Source organism: Rasamsonia byssochlamydoides (assembly GCF_041956645.1).
Source record: "Rasamsonia byssochlamydoides strain NRRL 3658 unplaced genomic scaffold VTN77scaffold_6, whole genome shotgun sequence".
NCBI classification, from domain to species: Eukaryota; Fungi; Ascomycota; class Eurotiomycetes; order Eurotiales; family Trichocomaceae; genus Rasamsonia; species Rasamsonia byssochlamydoides.
Genome location: NW_027192389.1, coordinates 215,353 through 233,336, shown reverse-complemented (window position 1 = coordinate 233,336; position 17,984 = coordinate 215,353). Strand labels below are relative to the sequence as shown.

Sequence of the window (17,984 nt, the reverse complement as noted above, 5' to 3'; positions counted from 1 at the left end):
GAGTGGCCCCTAAATATTAGTGACCCTTTAACTAAAATTAGTGATGGTTACCCCTAAACTACTTGGGAGTAAATTACAAATGATCTTANNGCATTTACAAAGTAGTGACAGATAATATACAACTAATATTTAGTGTGTGCGAATCTTTTTGATGCCCACCTCCGTACATAGGCTGATTTCCAATGATTTGATTATAATAAAGCTCAGAAATCCTGATATGGTCAATCTGATTTATTTGATTCGATACCTTTCTCGTTCGTTGTCTCAGACAACTATTGTATATACATACTCCGGAGTAGATACAGTAGTTACCTGCCACCTAACTTCACAGGTGTGATCGCTTCATTGCTACTCTAGAAGAAGTCGACGAATAAAAGAAAAGAAATATGAAAGCTCTATTAATTAATGGGTGAGAGAGAGAAGGAGAGAGGAGAGGAGGGAGGGCAGAGGGGATAAATAACCATGTAATTAATAGATATGTTGGCATTGCTGAAAGAGGGGGATGTTAGAAAAAAGAAAACGACCTTTGACAGGGGTAAGACTGATACTCCGTACTCAGCAGAACGGCAGGCTAGGCGTTTGGCTTCCTCCTTTTCTTTTTTTTTTTCAATCTCTTTTTTGCGATGGTATTTCTTTTTTTCCTTCTTTTTCTTCTCTCTCTCTCTTTTTACATTAACCACGTAAGTGTATAATGTGTACAACTATGGAATTCGAATCCGTTCAAAGTGACGTGAAATTGGATATTGAATTACTTTCGCTCACTTTCTCTTTCTTTTTCTTTCCTCCTTCACTTCTCTAAGGAATAATAGGGGAATATGGGAATAACAACGAATGGATATAGTGTTATAACTGTACTACGTGCGAAGAGGTAATTCCCACTTTTACATGGATTACCATCTTCAAAATAAGACAAAGAAAACACGACCACCCGAACGCCTATTCGAAACCAAAGACCAACCAGACCAGTCCAGACAGACGGACAGACAGACAGACCGTTGGAATGAAAACCCGGATATGTATCATCGCGTCATCGGCAGCAACTGAATCACATAGTAACAATCAACGGCGCTGTGTCTTGCCAATGCCACGCTTTCCAGAGAACTGCATGAAAGTTAGTACCGAAGAGTATCAATATAGAAAGAGTTAACATACCAAATGCTTTGCAAGCGAGGCGGTCATGTGCCGGTCGGCTTCTCCCTGTCTCGCCATCCGGTTCAGCTTCTTCTGTGACAGCTTGGCCAGCCGCTCGGCCCTGCTGCGCGCCGTCTCGTTCGTCACTCCGTCCGTCAGACGGTTTGTCGCCGCCTGGCTGCGAGCGCGGCTCTTGGCGCGGGCGATCGCCTCGTGCGGGTTCGACGTCGAGTCGATGTCCATCGCGTCCCCGTCGTCCTCTGTATCGCGGGTCAACGTACGGCCACGAGTAGGCTGGCTCTGCACCCGGGCCGACACGGCGCTGGCATCGTATCCAGCCTCGTCCAGGGCGGACTGCATCTCGGACAGCTTCTTCGCCTTGGCACTGCGTGGAATCTGCGCCCGGTTCTTCAGAGACTTCCTCAGTTTGGCCTCATTGCGTATCAAGGCGCGTTTCTCGCGGATGAGCTCCGCCTTCATGCGAATATCGGCATCCTCGGCGTCCTCAACACTCTCGTCCGAGTCGTAGAAGCCTTCCGCTTCCAGTTTCTCTTCTTCCTCCTCCAGGGCCGCCAGTTTCGCCTCAATGTCTGGGTCCACGTAGTCGTAGATGTTCTTGCCATTCCACAACTCAGGGATCTTGTCGTGCTTCCATTCATCGTCAGCCAGTATGTAGTTCTTCTTGAGGTCGATGTTGTAGACACCCGGACCACCATTCTCCTCTTCGATGTCGCGCTCCAGCTTCCTCCGGTCGGGGTCATTCTTGTCATACTTCTTCATCGTCTTTACCGCCTCCGGAATGAAAGTCTCGCGCTGAACTCCGCCAGCCGGCTGAGCAACGTGGATTCTGGCCAAGACGTCTCCCAACCGTCCAGTCGGCGTACCTCCGCTGCTCGTGCCGGCTTTCAGTTTCTGCGCGACACGCTCGGCGATCAACTTATCACAGGCGGCATTCTTGACGGCCGTCACTCCTTCCTGGGTCGCACAGGAGAGCTGGAGCATCTCCACATTGCCTTGCTTCAGCATCGACTGGAGCTGCTCCTGAGTCTCCGGGTCCAAGTCCTCCGGTCGCTTGATATCGATCTTGTTGATGACCACGAAGACAAGCTTGTTTGCGAACAGCGGCTTGATGCTGTGGAACAGCTTGATCTGGTCCGTCACGGAGTACCCACACTGCTCTGACAGGTCCATGAAGTAGAGAATCGCGGAACGGAGGTGCGCGATCGCCGTGATGGACTGCATCTCAATGGTGTTCATCTCCTCCAAGGGGTGGTCCAGAATTCCTGGAGTGTCGATCGCCTGGAAGCGGAGGTATTTGTAGTCAAAGTGACCGACAAACAAGCTCTTGGTGGTGAACGCATACGGCTGGACCTCGACGTCGGCACGAGTGATAGTCCGCAAGAAGCTCGACTTCCCGACGTTAGGGTATCCACAGATCAGCAACGTGCGAGTGTTAGGGTCGATCGAGGGCAGACGGCCCAGATGCTGTCGCACTTGTTCGAGATAGATGAGGGGGTCCTTGAGACGTTTACAAATCGTCGCCATGCGACCCAGAGCCGCGCGCTTGAGCTGCTTGCATTGGAACAGGGATTGCGCATATTTGATCAGGCGGACATAGTCGCGCGAAATAGTTTCCACGAGATGTTTCGCGGTCGATATCTGACCAAGAGCGATCCGGAAATGATCCGCATCGTAAAGTGTGTTCATCAAATCCTTGTCTAGACCGTCTACCGTCAGTCATCGACCATTCAATCAAGAAACAGGAAACCTACGGAAAGGATGAATATCCTGCAAGCGGGGAAATCCATCGAGAATCGCCTGAAATTTTTCACAGAAGGTCTCTTGGGTGAATTTTACTTTTCGCGTATAGAATGCTGTAGAATAAAAAAACTGTCCGTCAGCACCGCCCGACTTCGAAGACCATCGACGAAGTTACCTCTGATACGACTGATTTTAAATCCAGCTCGAATCTGCGTCGGAAGCCGTCTCTGAGTCCGGCTGAGGACGATATCGAGAAACTCCTGGCTCGTTGGCACAGGTTGGATCTAGTAGACAAAAAAAAGTCCGTCAGCCAAACACCGCTTTTGTCTCCTCAGAAATGAACCTCACATACGTCTTTCCAGGTCGTCTTCATGATGGGCAACGGACGCAGAGGGAATTCGGCAGATGATCACCCTGCTGGATGTCCGGCCTCGCCGTTTGCTTGAACGGGGTGGATGAGCTTTTCGCGAGGGTGAGATGCGGGCTGTAAAAAAAAAATAAAATCGCCAATTGTCTTGGGGCCCGAAGCGGGACAACGGGCGTGGTGCGGGCAATTTTTCACGAGGCGGTGAGCTCTGTGGGCGGCAGGTGTAGCCGAGAGCCAACGAGGGAAAAAATCGCTATATGCCAGTAGAATCGAAAATATTGAGTCCAGTACAGTAGAAAGCCAAAAGATATTATTGGTCTACAGTTACAGAAGATCTTCTTACAAACTCAGAGCAATTTCCGTGCAATGATGGGGCTATGGTACAGGTTTTCCCATCCCAATGCTTCATCGGCGCCTCTCTGCCTCATTAACCATAGAACGCCGTTCAATTCATTCATTCAAACTTTTCAAACGTCACAGAATCCAGTCCGTCGGAGGAAACATATCACCGTCTCTTACCCTGACCTGACCCGAAAATGCAAATATGATTCAACAATGACCAGAAAGAGGATGAACAAAAGCACATCCATGAACACTACATAATCATTCCTTGTTGAATTCAAGGACCTGTTCAGACATGAGTAATCTGAAGTAGACATCACCGAGTTTATATAAACGGGTCTGCTTACCATGTCGGTCCAGCCGCCACCACCAAAAGTGCACTTGCTGGGTCCACGGTTCTCAAACCCCAGCTTCTCATAAAATGGGATCAGGTGGTCATGTGCAATAAGGGCGATCCGATCTGCAATGGCCGCCTCCTTGATCCGGTGGATATATGACTTCATCAAGGTCGTTCCAACCTTCTTTCCCTGATATTCGGGTAAGACCGCAAGAGAGTGGATGGCGATGGTTCCACCCTGGTCTTGGTGGCCCAAAGGCTCCTCTTTGTCGTCCGGAAGACTACGGCGCTTGGTCCGCCAATCTGGAGGATACGACATCGATGCATCTGTAACCGTAGGCGCTGACGTGCGCGTAGCAATTATGTGGCCGATAAGTGTTGCCCGGGGCTTGGGCTTGTCCTCTTCGAGGACTGGAATGGTGAACAGGCCGAGGGACAATTCCGGACATTTCGTAAGGCGATAACATAGCTTTGAGAGTTGGTGTTAGCAGTGATCCATATCAGAACTGTTGGCCAGGCTGTAGAAGGTGGAATAACGGGTGCAATGTCAGTGTCGAGACCATGCAGGTGAGAATCGCATGTGAATGACTAGGCCAACGACACTAGCTGCCGGATCTGCAATGTTGATCTGCCCTAAATTCGGAGACAGTTCAGCTTTTTGTTCTCACACACCTTCTCTCTTGTACATCTTTCATGCTCTGGAAGAGATTCCTCCACGCGAACACAGTCATCCACATTCGACAAAGACAACACTGAAACAAAGGGGTGAAGTTCATCCAGCTGGGTTCGCGGACGCGGTTGCGGTCGACGGAACAGATATGAGACATCCGAAGCGTCCTCATGGTCCACGGCGACATAGTCTTCCCCTTCTTCTTCATCGTTTTCCTCGTCGTTCTGTGAGTAGCGGCCTTTCGCGGGGACGAGACCAGCGCTGGTGAGAATACGAGTCAATTCGCTAGCAGTTGAGGCCACGGTGATGCGCCTCTCGTTGGTGTCATTGACTTCTGCGTCAGTTGGCGGCGGTCCATCATTCTCGGCCATGGTTGAAAAAGCGTATGATAGAAAGGGGTCCGCTGCGATCTGTACGAAACGTCGCTGCCGTCGTTGAGCGAGTAGACGAGTCTAAGAGCAGGAGGGATAGTAGGCGAAATCGCGCGGAAGGACCTAACGGACGGAACGAGAATTAGTGGAGGACACGGCGCAGAGTAGGAGAGGTGTCCGACGAAAAAGTTTGCTAGGCTTTTTGAACAACCAGGGGAGAAATACAGATATGCAAGGTCTGAGATCTGCAGGCCAGTCGCAATCTGATTAGAGTGCGGAAAGAATGTCGAAGAAGAGCGAAGCGAGGATGGATCTGAATCGAAGAACACTGCAGTGGTCTGGACGGCTCTCAGAAAGGCACGACGTCTAGCAATACAAGGGCACGATGCGCTGTTATGCGGGCAAGGTCGGGATGGTCGTTGAAGAATGTCGGGGATAAAAACCGAGTCGGACGAATTGGTACGAGTGACGAGGTGGGAGGGATTACGGCCCGTGTTCTGCGAGGGGCTTGGATCCTTGGTAATGTACCGATACCGATCGATACCTCAGCCTTGCGGGTGGAACGCCGTTAGATCAAGTACCTAGACGTAGATATACCCCACCACGATGAAGAGCTGCCCCGATTCAGTCGGCGGTGAGCACTGCGGTTCCAACGGAAGATTGATTTCGAATCTCATGTCTCGATGAAGTATTAGAGGTGCTAATCGGAAAACGACAGGAATGTTCAGTACCACGCCTGCATACAGACCACAGTAGTGATGCTGGTGAACCAATTCTGTCTCCGATATTTCTGGCTTCAAATCATTTCTTTTCTTTTCCTTTTTCTTTTTTCTCGTAAAATACCTAGCCAAGTTATCGAGATTGGACCCCAAAGAGAACCGTGGCTAGTTATGATTTTATGACGGTCGTCCCCAATGACAGTTGACTTGCCCAGCTCACATGTCATTCAAATTGAGGAATCTTATATCTCGTCGATACAGATTTGCAAAATTCTTACTAGCCAGTATGCAGTATGTGAAGATCTCATGCCTCAGGTTACTGAAGTCAATAAAAAAAGATTTGAGTATCGGTTCGACTATGAGATTTACCATAGAAATGACTGCGGGGAATGACTAGAGGATGACATACCTATTCTCGCTGTGTCGCCGCATCTTCCTTAGGTTTTCTTCTGAGAGCATCCCAGGAAATTTTCTAATCATGTCTGGACTCCTGGCACAAATCTTCTTGTCCTCAATTACTCCATCTTTTCCCTGCCCTGTCACTTCAGGGCATCTTGCATCACGCCTACAGGTGGCCCTGATTCCTGGTATGTAGGTGCATTAGCTCTGATGGTCGACAGTGACAAAGATATATCTTCGACGGATCGCTCAATATTAGCACACATCCTTCACCTGCCGGATTTGTGAATCGTCATTTCAACCTCTCAGACAGTATATCAATATGACAGTGGAACCAACATCGGATCTTGAAGGTGAAGAAGACCGTGGATGTAGGTAATATCATCGTTGAAAGTTTTCAAGCAGCTCACTCTTGTCGAACTTGGACAATGCCACTTGCATGGGATCAGCTCATCCAGTTAAAGCAATTTACTTACCTGCCTAGCACATTGAATACTCACTCTATCCTCACGTATACTTCTTTGATTCTCATACCTGTTACTTGGGATATTTCTAATAAAGAGATAAGAAAGGCAAAAGACACAAAAGACCCAGCATATAGAATAAAAAATTACCTACTGCCGGTGACCATCTTGCACATTGTCAAGACATCGACTCCCAAGCAGAGCTACGTACAAACGAGCAATTTCTAGTAGCAGCCGAGGAATCCAACCCAAGACTTGAAGAGCAATCTGTTTGATCTATTATGTTATTGGTTCATTATAATGAGTTCCCTAACCCAAAGAGACAGGAACTTTCCTCTTGTAAGATACAAAGCTCGTAGTATTGGGTTTGCTTAATCTCCTAGATGGCAGTAGGTAACTAGCAAGCCTCTTTTCCAACACCATATATGGAATCATGTCTTAAGTTGCTTTGCTTAAAATTGCTCCTTCTTTGTTTTCAGCTATGGTTTCTATGACTCTTGTCCAGGACAATGGTAGAAGGATGAGTATATCTACTCTGTTGCCCTGCTCGTGACTGCCTCCCTTTTGGGATCCTCTCGTATGAGTGGTCCAATTCCTGGCAACCTGCTCCAACCATTCAGCAGAGTTTGACCGGGCCAGTTTCTCAATCTACATGCTTTTCAGCTTGTCACTTAATTTTGTCTGAGTTCAGGTCGTCAGCTCAGCTGCCAGGCCTGCCGAGAGCTTTAGGGCTCAGGGTGAACGCTGGCTGGTAAGCTCATTCACCTCCTTCGTGTTCTTAACTTCATCCCCTCACCACCTTGTCACGTCCTCAGACTGTCTATCACATGTCTGGATCCAGATCTGTTATCATCATCATCACATCTCTGATAGTCTAAGGCTTGCTGGAAAGCATAATTCTTGTCGGCTATTTGCAAACTGGTTCAAAGGTAAGTCTTGCACGAGATGCAAATACGTGTCATCAGCAGTAAATATACATGTTCACCATGTTACAAATCTTCTGAACGACGACTCAAGTCCTTTATCTAATTTGTCCTTTATCTACTTTGTCCTTTATCCAGTGTTGTTCTTCATCTAATGTTGTCTTTCGTCTGATGTTTCTGCTTTTCTTGCCAGTGTTTGTTCCTGTCCTGTTATTGTCTTTGAACTATCTCTACAAGAGTCCTTCATCTCACCAGAATCAAGTCCTTTGATCGCTTCATTAAATCTACTGACTGATTCTCCATGGCTGCAGCTATCTAACATCTCTGCCATCGCAGTCAAAGTGTCTCGCTTCAACATGGCAGAAGAAACCATCGACCAACGCCTGCCGTACCGAGTGGGCTTTCCCAACCCTCTGCCAGTTCTCCCTCTGTTTACGGCCCCGGGAGAGGTTGATGATGACCGTGCTTTGCAAAACGCCGTTCGCAATATTCTGCAGGAACATGGCATTCGGCCGTATTTCACCTCTACTCCGCTGCACTTCCAGTACCGTTACGTACAGGAACCGCTTCTGAAGAGTAATGTCAGGCAAACGGCTCTCATTGAATGTGTATACGAAAGTCCCCGCGCCAAACCCCGCTGGGTGGAAGCTGCCACCAAGATCCGTCGCTTTCTCCTCAACTACAGCCCGCCTATTCAGTGCCGCCTCGAGCTCATCGATCGCGTGTATGAGGAATCTCGCCGCATGTCTCCTGTCTTCCCGACCAAACACATCGCAGTGATGTGGCAGGACGGGTTTCGCCAGCGCATAATCGACAAGATTCAGGGGAGACAGTGGAAGAAAGTGGAACTCGTCCACCTCACTCGCATCAAGTACGACGGAGGTCGTGACGGAAAGACCACAATCGTCATCGAAGCCACCGATGTCCGCGAGAACATCTGGTGGGATGAGCTGCTTCCAGAAATTCGCCGGATGCTCCCCAAGGGGGTTGAACTGGAGTTGCGCCGCTGGCAGCAGCCGTGGCATTGAAGGAGATGAGTCTGTCGTCGTATCTGTGAAGTGGTCAACTCGTGGACAGATGACAAGTATTCAAACATAGGGGACGAGAGTTGAGTGAAAGAGGTGGTAGATTGTTGAGATTGTTGAGATGCATCTTTACTTGATTCGGTGTTGTAACTAGAACAAGAAGAGGAGAATCAGGGCTACGGTCTTGAAATCCCACTCTTACGAGAGTCTCATGTCATGGGGAAGTACCCTGAGCTGTTGATAAAACAAATTCAACTATTTATAGGGATATCACTGGCCAGTATTAACGCACGTATATTTTTTTCACTATTGTAAGGACACTTTCCACCGACTGACCATACGTCCCTGCAACACGGTCGATTTGTGTGAGATACGTCTGGGGTAGGACCTGTCCTGTCAGCGATACGAACACCAAGTCATCAAACTTAGCGCTCAATTTAACTATCTAACGATTATTTTTTTTAGAAATGCTTTTCTAAGGACCTGACGGGCTATTTTTATGCCCAAATCAAGCCTGATTCCGTAGATGATCTCCGGCATCCTTCATGGAGTGTGAGACATTGGTCTCGGTGTCCCCAGGCGATGGGTAGAAGCCTCAGGCGCTGATAGAATCCCCAAGATAGGGTAATATCAGACTCGATTGCAGCATCAATAGGGTGTCCATGCGATGCGACAAGTGTCTATCTCACGAAATTATAACTTCCAGTTTATCTAGATTAGTCTAGCTGTCTGTAATAAAACAGCTCAGTTGGGGTCTCATAGCAAACGAAGTGGGAAGCACCTATACTAACCATCGACCGAACGAGCCAGAGCCCTCTTAGTCCGCCAAGCTCACGATTGATTTGATTCTCGACTGGATCTATAATAGCTTCGTAGGAACGGTGCAGGTACCAGCGAGATACAAAGGATCGATCTGCTTAAGCAAGAGCCGCAATGCAAGCCCTGACATGGTGTGTTGCATCCAGAACAGAGCCGCAGAAGGTGATTTTTTTTTTGAACTTCATCCATTCCCATGACTTCTGCCTCAGTATAGAGATTTATTACTAATATTGCCTGATTATTGCCACTGCCAGTTCGATGGATTCCCCTTGAAAACGCTGCCAGCGCTGCCGGCCTGCCGCGGGGTTGCTAGGCGAGTCTCTTTGCTTCGACGTCATTCCGCGACGGACTCCCTGCGATTGTAGGCAGCCATGTCGACGTGGCAGGGGGCGTCTTCACCCCGTTTGGATAAGAAGCAGTTCGAATGATTTCCTTTCTGGTGGTCTTGCGGAGGACTGGCCTCGTGCCATGAGGGTCTCGTCGCGCCTTCAGATGCACCTCCAGACGCACCTCACCGGATGCGGAGCGGCGGGTTACGGGTTACCTCTAGTCAGTCCCCAAGGTCTCACCGTCAACACAGCCATCCTCCATCTGACCTCCAACCCTACCTCCCTCCAAGACTTTTCTTCTCTGGTCTTCTCGCTCAGGCCTTCCTGATCTGTGGCGGTCCCTGTCGTTCACCTCCCTCGAGCCTCCCTTAGCATCCCCACTGCTCTAGGCCTGCGCCGCCCTTGCTTACGTCGCGATCCGCCCCGCACCAAGACGTTGACAGGTCTCGTCGGTGGCACGATTCGTTGCGTGGTTTCTACACGGGAGACAACTATAAGAGGTCCGGAGGATCTTGAGCTGTTTCTGCAGACGTGCATGTCTTTTTCTCTGCGCGGGTCCCGCTCAGCTTGACACCGTTCGATTTCGTTACTCCGCTTATCGTCACCCCTCTATCACCCCGCGTCCCCGCCACTACCGCCGCGCGAGAAGCCCATCTACACAGTTTGGAGACGCGAGAAATCGCGAATCAATCGTTTTCAAGATGTTAGTTTCTTGTCAGGTTATTTTTGAGATAGACTTCGGTGTAGCTTATTTGACCACTCCTGCAGGCGCATCACCGTGAGCGTGATCAAACCCGACCAGTCGGACTCCGATATCATATCTCTGGATGTGGGCGGAGACATGACCCTTGAGCTGCTCAAGGCGATCATCGAAAGCGAATCCAGTATCCCTCCCGCCAACCAGAGGTTGGTCTTCAACAACCAGCTGCTCAACAACGATGCACAGACGCTGGAGCAGGTGGGCATCAGAGAAGGAGACATGCTGGGGGTCCACGTCGGGACTCGGGGTCAACAGCCTGGGACCAGGAGTTTAGGAGGAGGAGCAAATGCTGCCACTCAGCAGGCTTTGGCTCGTAGGCAGCAGATGATGCCCGATTTCGAGACCCTGCGATTGCATATCCTCGGAGACCCCAGAGTGATGGAAACGGTACGGAGGCAGAACCCGGAACTGGCGCAAGCTGCGGATGACCCCCAGCGCTTCCGTGAAGTCCTGATTGCCCAGCAACGACGAGAGGCTGAGCTAGAGGCGGAGAAGGAGGCTCGAATAGCGATGCTGAATGCAGATCCGTTCAACGCAGATAACCAACGTGAGATCGAGGAGATCATTCGACAGCAGCAAGTGACGGAGAATCTTCACAATGCTATGGAGCATCATCCAGAGTGTGAGTTCCGCTGTAGATACAGATTCATCAGGACTGAACTGACAAACATGCAGCATTTGGTCGTGTGACCATGCTCTACATCCCCGTCGAAGTCAACGGCCATCCGATCAAGGCCTTTGTCGATTCGGGTGCCCAGGTCACGATCATGTCTCCGGAATGTGCATCCGCCTGCAACATCATGCGTCTGGTTGACCGTCGCTACGGCGGCATTGCCAAAGGCGTGGGGACTGCGACAATCATCGGTCGCGTTCACTCCGCTCAGATCAAGATCGGGAATATGTTCCTGCCGTGCTCATTCACCGTGATGGAAGGAAAGCACATCGATCTGCTGCTTGGTCTGGACATGCTGAAGAGGCATCAGGCCTGCATCGATCTGAAGAAGGGCGCCCTGGTGATCCAAGACCAGGCCGTTCCTTTCCTGGGGGAGGCCGACATTCCCAAGAAATTCCAGGATGAGTTCGAAGACGAGCCCATCATCTCGGGTGCGGATGGCGCGCAGATTGGCGCGCGGTCGGGAGCCGTCACCCAGCAGGCAGCAAACAGCCAACAACAAGGAGCTGCGCCAGGTCCTTCTACTCGCTGGCCTCAGGACTCGATATCCAAGATCACCGAGCTGGGATTTTCCCACGAGGAGGCCATCCGAGCGCTTGATGCGGCGAATGGGGATCTAGACGGTGCAATCGGTTTCTTGATCTAACACTGTTTCTTGACGAGAGGCGCGTCTGCCGGAACTTACGATAAGATAATGTACTGTACGTTTCATGTTCTCCTTCTCGACTAGGACAGACTCAGTCTTTCGAAAGAAGATCAGATCTTTCTGCTGTTCCATCCCTCCTCCTCCTCCCCCTGTGCTTGCGAGCAGCAATAATAATAGATAGTTATGATGATGCATGTCCACTTGGCGGCACGATTTTCGTTCCGGGTTTTTTTTTTGTTTTTTTATTTTAAATGATAGCCAGGATTATCCTTCCTTGCACCCCCCATCTTATGTTATGTCTTTGATGATCGATTTGATCTTCCCTTCTTCATATTATTATTATATGTGTATATTACATACATACAATTGCAAATGTCGCAGATAGAGAGAACGTGGACGTGGACGTGGCGCGTTCGACATAACCGAAACCTCATTTTCCCGTTAGAATTCTAGGTCAAAAATCTTCACCCTGTTTCTAGAAAAGTTCACCTCTCCTCCCCGTACCTTTCTGTAAGTAATTCCTGTAGTATTCTAGGGATATATGATTTGTTTTATCTCTTCTCACTCCGCTTTGCCCTTCTTCGTCGTCTTCTGCACCAGTTGCTTGCGCAATCGCCAGAACATGTCCACGCCCATCAGAGCGGCTGATACGCAGCAAAAGTAAGTAGCAGAAATTAGCGATCAACCAGATCATAAATATATATAAAAAGAAGAGATGAGATGAGAGAGATACTTACCAAACCCCACATACGGCCCATACAACATACTAATATTGGCCTTCTCCTCCCTCGTCCGATCCGTCCAGCTCCACACCTCAACCAGACAGGTCAGCGTAGTAAGGAACGCCTGCACGGCCCAGATGAGTAGGTGCAGGGGGACGAGGGGGTCATCTTGTAAGTAAATATCCGTCAGTAACCCTCCCAAAGAAAAGGAGAGAAATATGATCTCGATTTTTGGGGAGGTGCCAACTCACCCCTAACCAACCCCCCAACCGCCCACACACTAACCGGAACATGATACACCAACTCCATGAGGATGTATGCGCCGAACCAGGCTGGTGGATGCTCGAAGAATTTGTCGTGGTAGGTCTCGATGTAGAATTCGCGGATGCGGAGGATGAAGCGAGGTGTGAGGGAAGCGGGGTAGAGGGGGGTGATGTCGACTACTGTTGAAGAATTAGAATTTCTCCGATAGATAGGGGAATGGGAAGAGGGGAGGATAGGGAGGGGAGGGGTTGGTTTGTTGTCTGTTCATGTACGCAATTAAATATAAAAAAAAATAAAGATGGAAGAAGGGTATGAATATGAAATGGAAACGGGAATCTGGTTAGGAAAGAAGAAACATAAGATAGACAGCCAAAACAAGAAAAAAAATAAAATCAAACTCAAGGCCAAAAACAATCCCACTTCCTTCCAAATACCATCAATCAATACATGTAACATTATTAATATGATATACATACAGAAAATAATCGGCACGTGAATGATAAAGAAAACGAGATAGAGCAGGTCGAGTTTGCGGGTCCAGATTGATATTGACGTTGATGTCGATGTTGGCGCAGCCATTGTTGACATTGTTGTATTTTTTTGTTTTAATTGCTGTTTCGTTAGGGGTGGATTTAGATTGGAATAGAATAGAATAGATTTTGGAAATGAATTAAAGAAAGAAAGAATGAGATTGGTAATTGGAATCAATAATCCTTGTAGAGGGGGAAGATTATATTGTATGAAGTCTAAATTATCATCACCTGGTAGGTCTGGAAATCAGGGGTGCCTTTCCAACCTTTTTTCGGTTAGTTTTGACTGAATAGGAATAGTCTGCTTCCTTGCAACAAGTCAACTTCTGGAACCTGCACGGATTTGCTTTAATATGTGGCTACTAGATCTATCGTTGTACTCTGAAACAAACTTCAGCCAAGGACTTGGGATATAGCGTCCTATACATGACCAACATCGAAAGTTACGCCAAGGTCAGGCAAACAAACGGTAGCGATTGCAGACCAGCGTCAAGCAAGGATCAATCGCATAAGAAGGGGGGGCCTTTCGATGGAGGCAGACGCAGACGCAGATACAAAGGATCTGCATCTGGAGAGGCGCGCGGCACACAAGCGAGAACGTCACTTGTGCAAGAAATCTGATCAGACCAAGGCGCTGGAGGATTAAGAATCGCAGCGGTTGTCACAAGCAGGAGGGGAAGACTCCCCTCGGAGATTTATTTATGTATGTACATGTATGTGCTGTACATAGCATTCCTTCATATCTGATGTCTGTCCTTGTTCGCAAGTATTGACAGGACTATCAGGTAGATGCAGCAACCTTCCAAAGGTTGGTGCAGTAAGTCAGTTATATATAAGTGGTATGTGCATCCAACGGAATGAGAAAATAATAAAATTGACAGTCCAAGAAGGTAGAATATATATACACGGAGTATATATATAAATATAAAAATATATCTTAAAACAAGAGGGAAAAAAAAAACACACAACCAACACAGCGGTATCATATACTAAATAGTATCAACAAAGAAAACACCCTTTTTCAAATCAAAGCAAGAATCACAATTCAATTCCAGCACAAGCGCCAGATTTCCCATTTCATCCATCCATGTCCATCGTCAGGAAGATCCATATCCAATATATCCAAACAGAAAACAAATTTCATCGACTCGTTAAGTATGTACATGCATACAGACAGATCACAGGGTAATGATTTTTTTTTGTTCTTCAAACACCGTCCCTAGAATGGATGTCGCGGATATCGCGTGTATACATGAAGAACCCCCTGCAACTCAGAGCTACTGACGGCCGTGCAAGCTACCTCTGCAGCGGGCTTTTCAACTTCCCAATACAGCTATCCAGCAGATTGGCCGCCTCACGCAACAGCTCCCACCGCGTATTCTGAAAGCTATCCCGCAGAATCATCAGCAAGCCCATACACCGATTCCGCCCGGTGATGTGCTCAAGATCGTTGGGCTCGCGAACCGCGCCCACAGTCCCGAGAAACTGCTGCATGTCCCGGATCTGGTCGGCTACCGTGTTCAGCTCCGGAGGCGACGGGATGGGTCCTTCCAGCGCGTAGCCGTACGACCAGACAACCAAAGCTGCGAAATAGACGACCCACGAGCGATTGAGAAGAAAATCCTCGCGCGCTGAATAGCCCGGCGCCCGTATCACAGGCTGCCCGTCAGGACCCAGAGGGCCGTTGTCCGTGGGAAGTAAGACCTGCGAGAGAAACTTCAGCGCATAGTACGTGGCATCCCGCGCCGACGCTTTCGACGCCCAATGCTCTGTCATCTTCTCCCGTGCAGTGCTGTAGTCTTTCGGCGTGATAGACCGCCCCAGAAGCCGGCCCGCACCAGCAAAGATCTGGCAGTCGACAATGTCGACATGCGACGCCATGTGCGCCAGATGATGCAACACGGTGCTGGATTCGAACGTGGCATCCTCGTCGACCGGGTACTGCTGTTGGAACAAGTTGGGGTATGCCCGCGGACCCGAGTCGGCCAGCGCCTCGTCGAAATCGCGTTTCCAGTTGTCGAACGCCCGCAGTAAGGCCGATCGCCACTTGTCTCGCCCTCCCAGCGCCTGCACAACACCCAGCGAACTGACCTGCAGGTCCCGCTGATTCATGTGCCAGCTGACGCTGAGCAGACCCGCCATGATGATGGTCCGTCCAAACGCGTTGGTCCGCACCTTCTGTCCGGTGAGCGTCTTCTTGAGGGCATCAAGAAACATGATAGGTTTGACCCCATTCGACTGCAGGCTCGCCTGCATCCGGGCCACTTCGGCGGCGCTGGTAGCCGACCACAACGCTTCATCACAAGGGAGCGGCAGCCGCATCTCATGGGCCACCATCTTCGCCGAATGGCCGAACATGGTCGCGTGAATCGAGTCCATCACAAACGCCCCAAACGCAACCCTCCTCGTCGCTTCGGTCTTGATCCAGTGTGCCCATGAATCGTCGCCGCTGTCCGATGTCGTCGACCGTCCTTCACGAAAGCTTGCTGGTGAATCGAAGGCGGACCTCCCGATCAACGAACTGCCGCGGCGCATCAAGGTCAGGGTGGTGTCGTGATGGATATGGGCACGCTCGTGCAGTGCCCGCGTCGAATACATCTTCTCGTAGACCTCCAGCAGGAGCAAGGTCTGAAACACCCACAGCTTCGCGGGCGGCCGGAAGTCCACATCCATGAAGATCTCCCACCGAATGTGCCAGGCCAGAAAATTGGCCAAACCGGCGGCCGCCTCGGTTAAGCTGTGCCCGTGGACCTTTTCCAGGGTTGCGGCACCAATCGCCATAACCGCAAGCAGCAGCAGAGTCGGAGTCTTGTCCGTGACAAAGGTAGGCTTGTGGAGGATCGGCAGTTGCGCGTGGAAATGCAACCAGTAGGATCCCACATACGTCTGCATCATGCGCAGGCTCAAGACATGATCGTCGGCGTCGATATCGCCTTCCATCAATGCTTCCTTGCGGGTATGGACCGCCGAATGCTCCGCCTCGTTAAATCGGGTGCTGATCAGGTGCAGAATATCCTGCCGTTTTTCCTCCGACATCATGGCCTCTGGGGGCGCCGAATCTAGAATGCTCGTAACACTCATGGGATGATGCTGTGGGACGACATTGGTGAAATAAGAACCATACGTCAGATCGTTGGCGAAGAACTGGGTCTGCACCTGGGAGGGGTCGGAGTAGCCAGGGGGCACCATGGCTGAATAATTGACAGGCGATGAGCCGGTACCCGGATCGTTGAAGAGCCAGGCGGTAAAGTCATCAGCCATGGCGAAAGGCGATCGATTGTAGGTCTCTCCACCGAACACTGGGTAGGGGTACGACTTTGTGGAATCGAGTCCCGCATCGCCCGTGGAAGTGGGGACGATACCACCGGAGACGGTGTCCAGCGCAGTGAGCCCTGCAGTCGCATAGGGAACCGATGCTTCGCGATGCAGACTCGAGGTGGAATACCCGGACTGAGGCAGGGTCGACTGGGGCAGAGTCGACTGGGGCAGAGTCGACATGGGCAATGCGGAATACGCTGCTGCCGACCCAGGGTTGGCGGTGGTCGGACTGCGTCCCAGTTCACCTGCGCCAAACGGAGCACCGTGATAGTTGGACGTCTCCAGTGGTCCGTACGTTGTCGGGAGTTTCGCAGACGCGTACGTGGGGCCGGACTGAGCCTGGGACGGACTCAAGGTGTAGCTGCTGCCGCTATCCGACTGCTTGACGCCTGCATCGGAGCTGCCATAGCCTGTCTGCGGCGTCAATGGCTGATAGACGCCTTCCGCCGGCAGAGTAGGCCCCGAAGTCGCATTGTACAAGCCTGCAACGGTGGATGGATGGGACACGTTGGTGGACTCGAACGGCATCGGATTCTGGCGGGACGTCGACGGCGGAGACACGACGGCTGCAGTGCTACGAGCCGAGATGCTCTCATCCCGGGGAGGTGCCGGGGGCGGACGACTGACAGCGGCCAGGTTACTGGCGGCCAGGGCGAAGTTGTCGCGCTTCTGCAGTTGGGAGCCATGGGTGGTATGTCGTTCCCGATGGCGGATGCAGAGGTCTTGCCGGACAAAAGAGCGGTAGCAATCCGGAAAGTCGCATCGGTATATCTGCTTGGGAGTGTCTAGAAACGGACGAAGAGAGCAGATCAGAAGGATGTTCTTCAAAGGATGCGACGGGGTCAGCCTACGGTTCAATTGATGTCGGTGCAGGTGTTCCGCTCTGGAGTAGCTCTTCCCACATCCCTCGTGCTTACACTCGAACTTCTTGTCCGGCTGGGCCTTGCGACTTCTCTTTCGCTTCTTGGGCGAGCCATTGATGAGTTCACTGCCTTGGAGGTTGCTGTCGCTGGTGGGATCGCACCCTCGGCGGAGATCTCGCGACAATTGCTCCACCTCCGCCATTGCATCGATGGTGAGCGTCATGGCCTCGTCTTTCTCTTAACTTTCCGTTTCGGAGGGACAGACCCTTGTCAGTTTTCTAGACTGTGCGGCTGGAATGATTAACCAATTCCCCTGCTATATTCAGGCAGATTGTCAAAGTGTAATGCTCCCATCAGATCGCGTAGTGACAGGCGCGACGGGCAAAATACGCAGGCGTGCAGAGCTCTGGATTCGCAGGTGATGGATGTCGCGTCAGGAGCGTGGATAGTTGTGGCGGTAGTATAGTAGTCGCGGTGGTGGATTGGGTTCCATACGTCTTACGCCGTTGGCTGTGGGGAGAGGGGGAGAGACCGGGAGGGGAGTCGATTGG

General features: G+C 50.5%; 6 protein-coding genes across 6 annotated transcripts; 2 read left to right on the top strand and 4 right to left on the bottom strand.

Annotated features, from left to right (window-relative positions):
* Nucleotides 1-1,059: 1,059 nt before the first annotated feature.
* Nucleotides 1,060-3,265, bottom strand: VTN77DRAFT_7357 (uncharacterized protein; the record flags this gene model as incomplete). Its single annotated transcript, XM_069423737.1, has 5 exons — nt 1,060-1,101; nt 1,153-2,849; nt 2,904-3,005; nt 3,068-3,176; nt 3,245-3,265. The coding sequence occupies 5 exons, from the start codon at nt 3,263-3,265 to the stop codon at nt 1,060-1,062; spliced, it is 1,971 nt and encodes a 656-aa protein (XP_069281163.1).
* Nucleotides 3,266-3,862: 597 nt separating this feature from the next.
* Nucleotides 3,863-4,979, bottom strand: VTN77DRAFT_7356 (uncharacterized protein; the record flags this gene model as incomplete). The annotated part of the gene is made up of 3 exons (XM_069423736.1): nt 3,863-3,886; nt 3,949-4,407; nt 4,611-4,979. 3 exons carry the CDS (start codon nt 4,977-4,979, stop codon nt 3,863-3,865), a joined length of 852 nt encoding a protein of 283 aa, XP_069281162.1.
* A 2,861-nt stretch (nt 4,980-7,840) lies between these two features.
* On the top strand, nt 7,841-8,512 carry VTN77DRAFT_7355 (uncharacterized protein; the record flags this gene model as incomplete). The annotated part of the gene is made up of 1 exon (XM_069423735.1): nt 7,841-8,512. One exon carries the CDS (start codon nt 7,841-7,843, stop codon nt 8,510-8,512), a length of 672 nt encoding a protein of 223 aa, XP_069281161.1.
* Nucleotides 8,513-10,498: 1,986 nt separating this feature from the next.
* VTN77DRAFT_7354 (uncharacterized protein) lies at nt 10,499-11,736 on the top strand (the record flags this gene model as incomplete). Its single annotated transcript, XM_069423734.1, has 2 exons — nt 10,499-11,039; nt 11,093-11,736. The coding sequence occupies 2 exons, from the start codon at nt 10,499-10,501 to the stop codon at nt 11,734-11,736; spliced, it is 1,185 nt and encodes a 394-aa protein (XP_069281160.1).
* Nucleotides 11,737-12,297: 561 nt separating this feature from the next.
* On the bottom strand, nt 12,298-13,301 carry VTN77DRAFT_7353 (uncharacterized protein; the record flags this gene model as incomplete). Its single annotated transcript, XM_069423733.1, has 4 exons — nt 12,298-12,380; nt 12,474-12,626; nt 12,710-12,901; nt 13,199-13,301. 4 exons carry the CDS (start codon nt 13,299-13,301, stop codon nt 12,298-12,300), a joined length of 531 nt encoding a protein of 176 aa, XP_069281159.1.
* Nucleotides 13,302-14,548: 1,247 nt separating this feature from the next.
* VTN77DRAFT_7352 (uncharacterized protein) lies at nt 14,549-17,656 on the bottom strand (the record flags this gene model as incomplete). Its single annotated transcript, XM_069423732.1, has 2 exons — nt 14,549-17,355; nt 17,422-17,656. 2 exons carry the CDS (start codon nt 17,654-17,656, stop codon nt 14,549-14,551), a joined length of 3,042 nt encoding a protein of 1,013 aa, XP_069281158.1.
* Between the last annotated feature and the right edge of the window lie 328 nt (nt 17,657-17,984).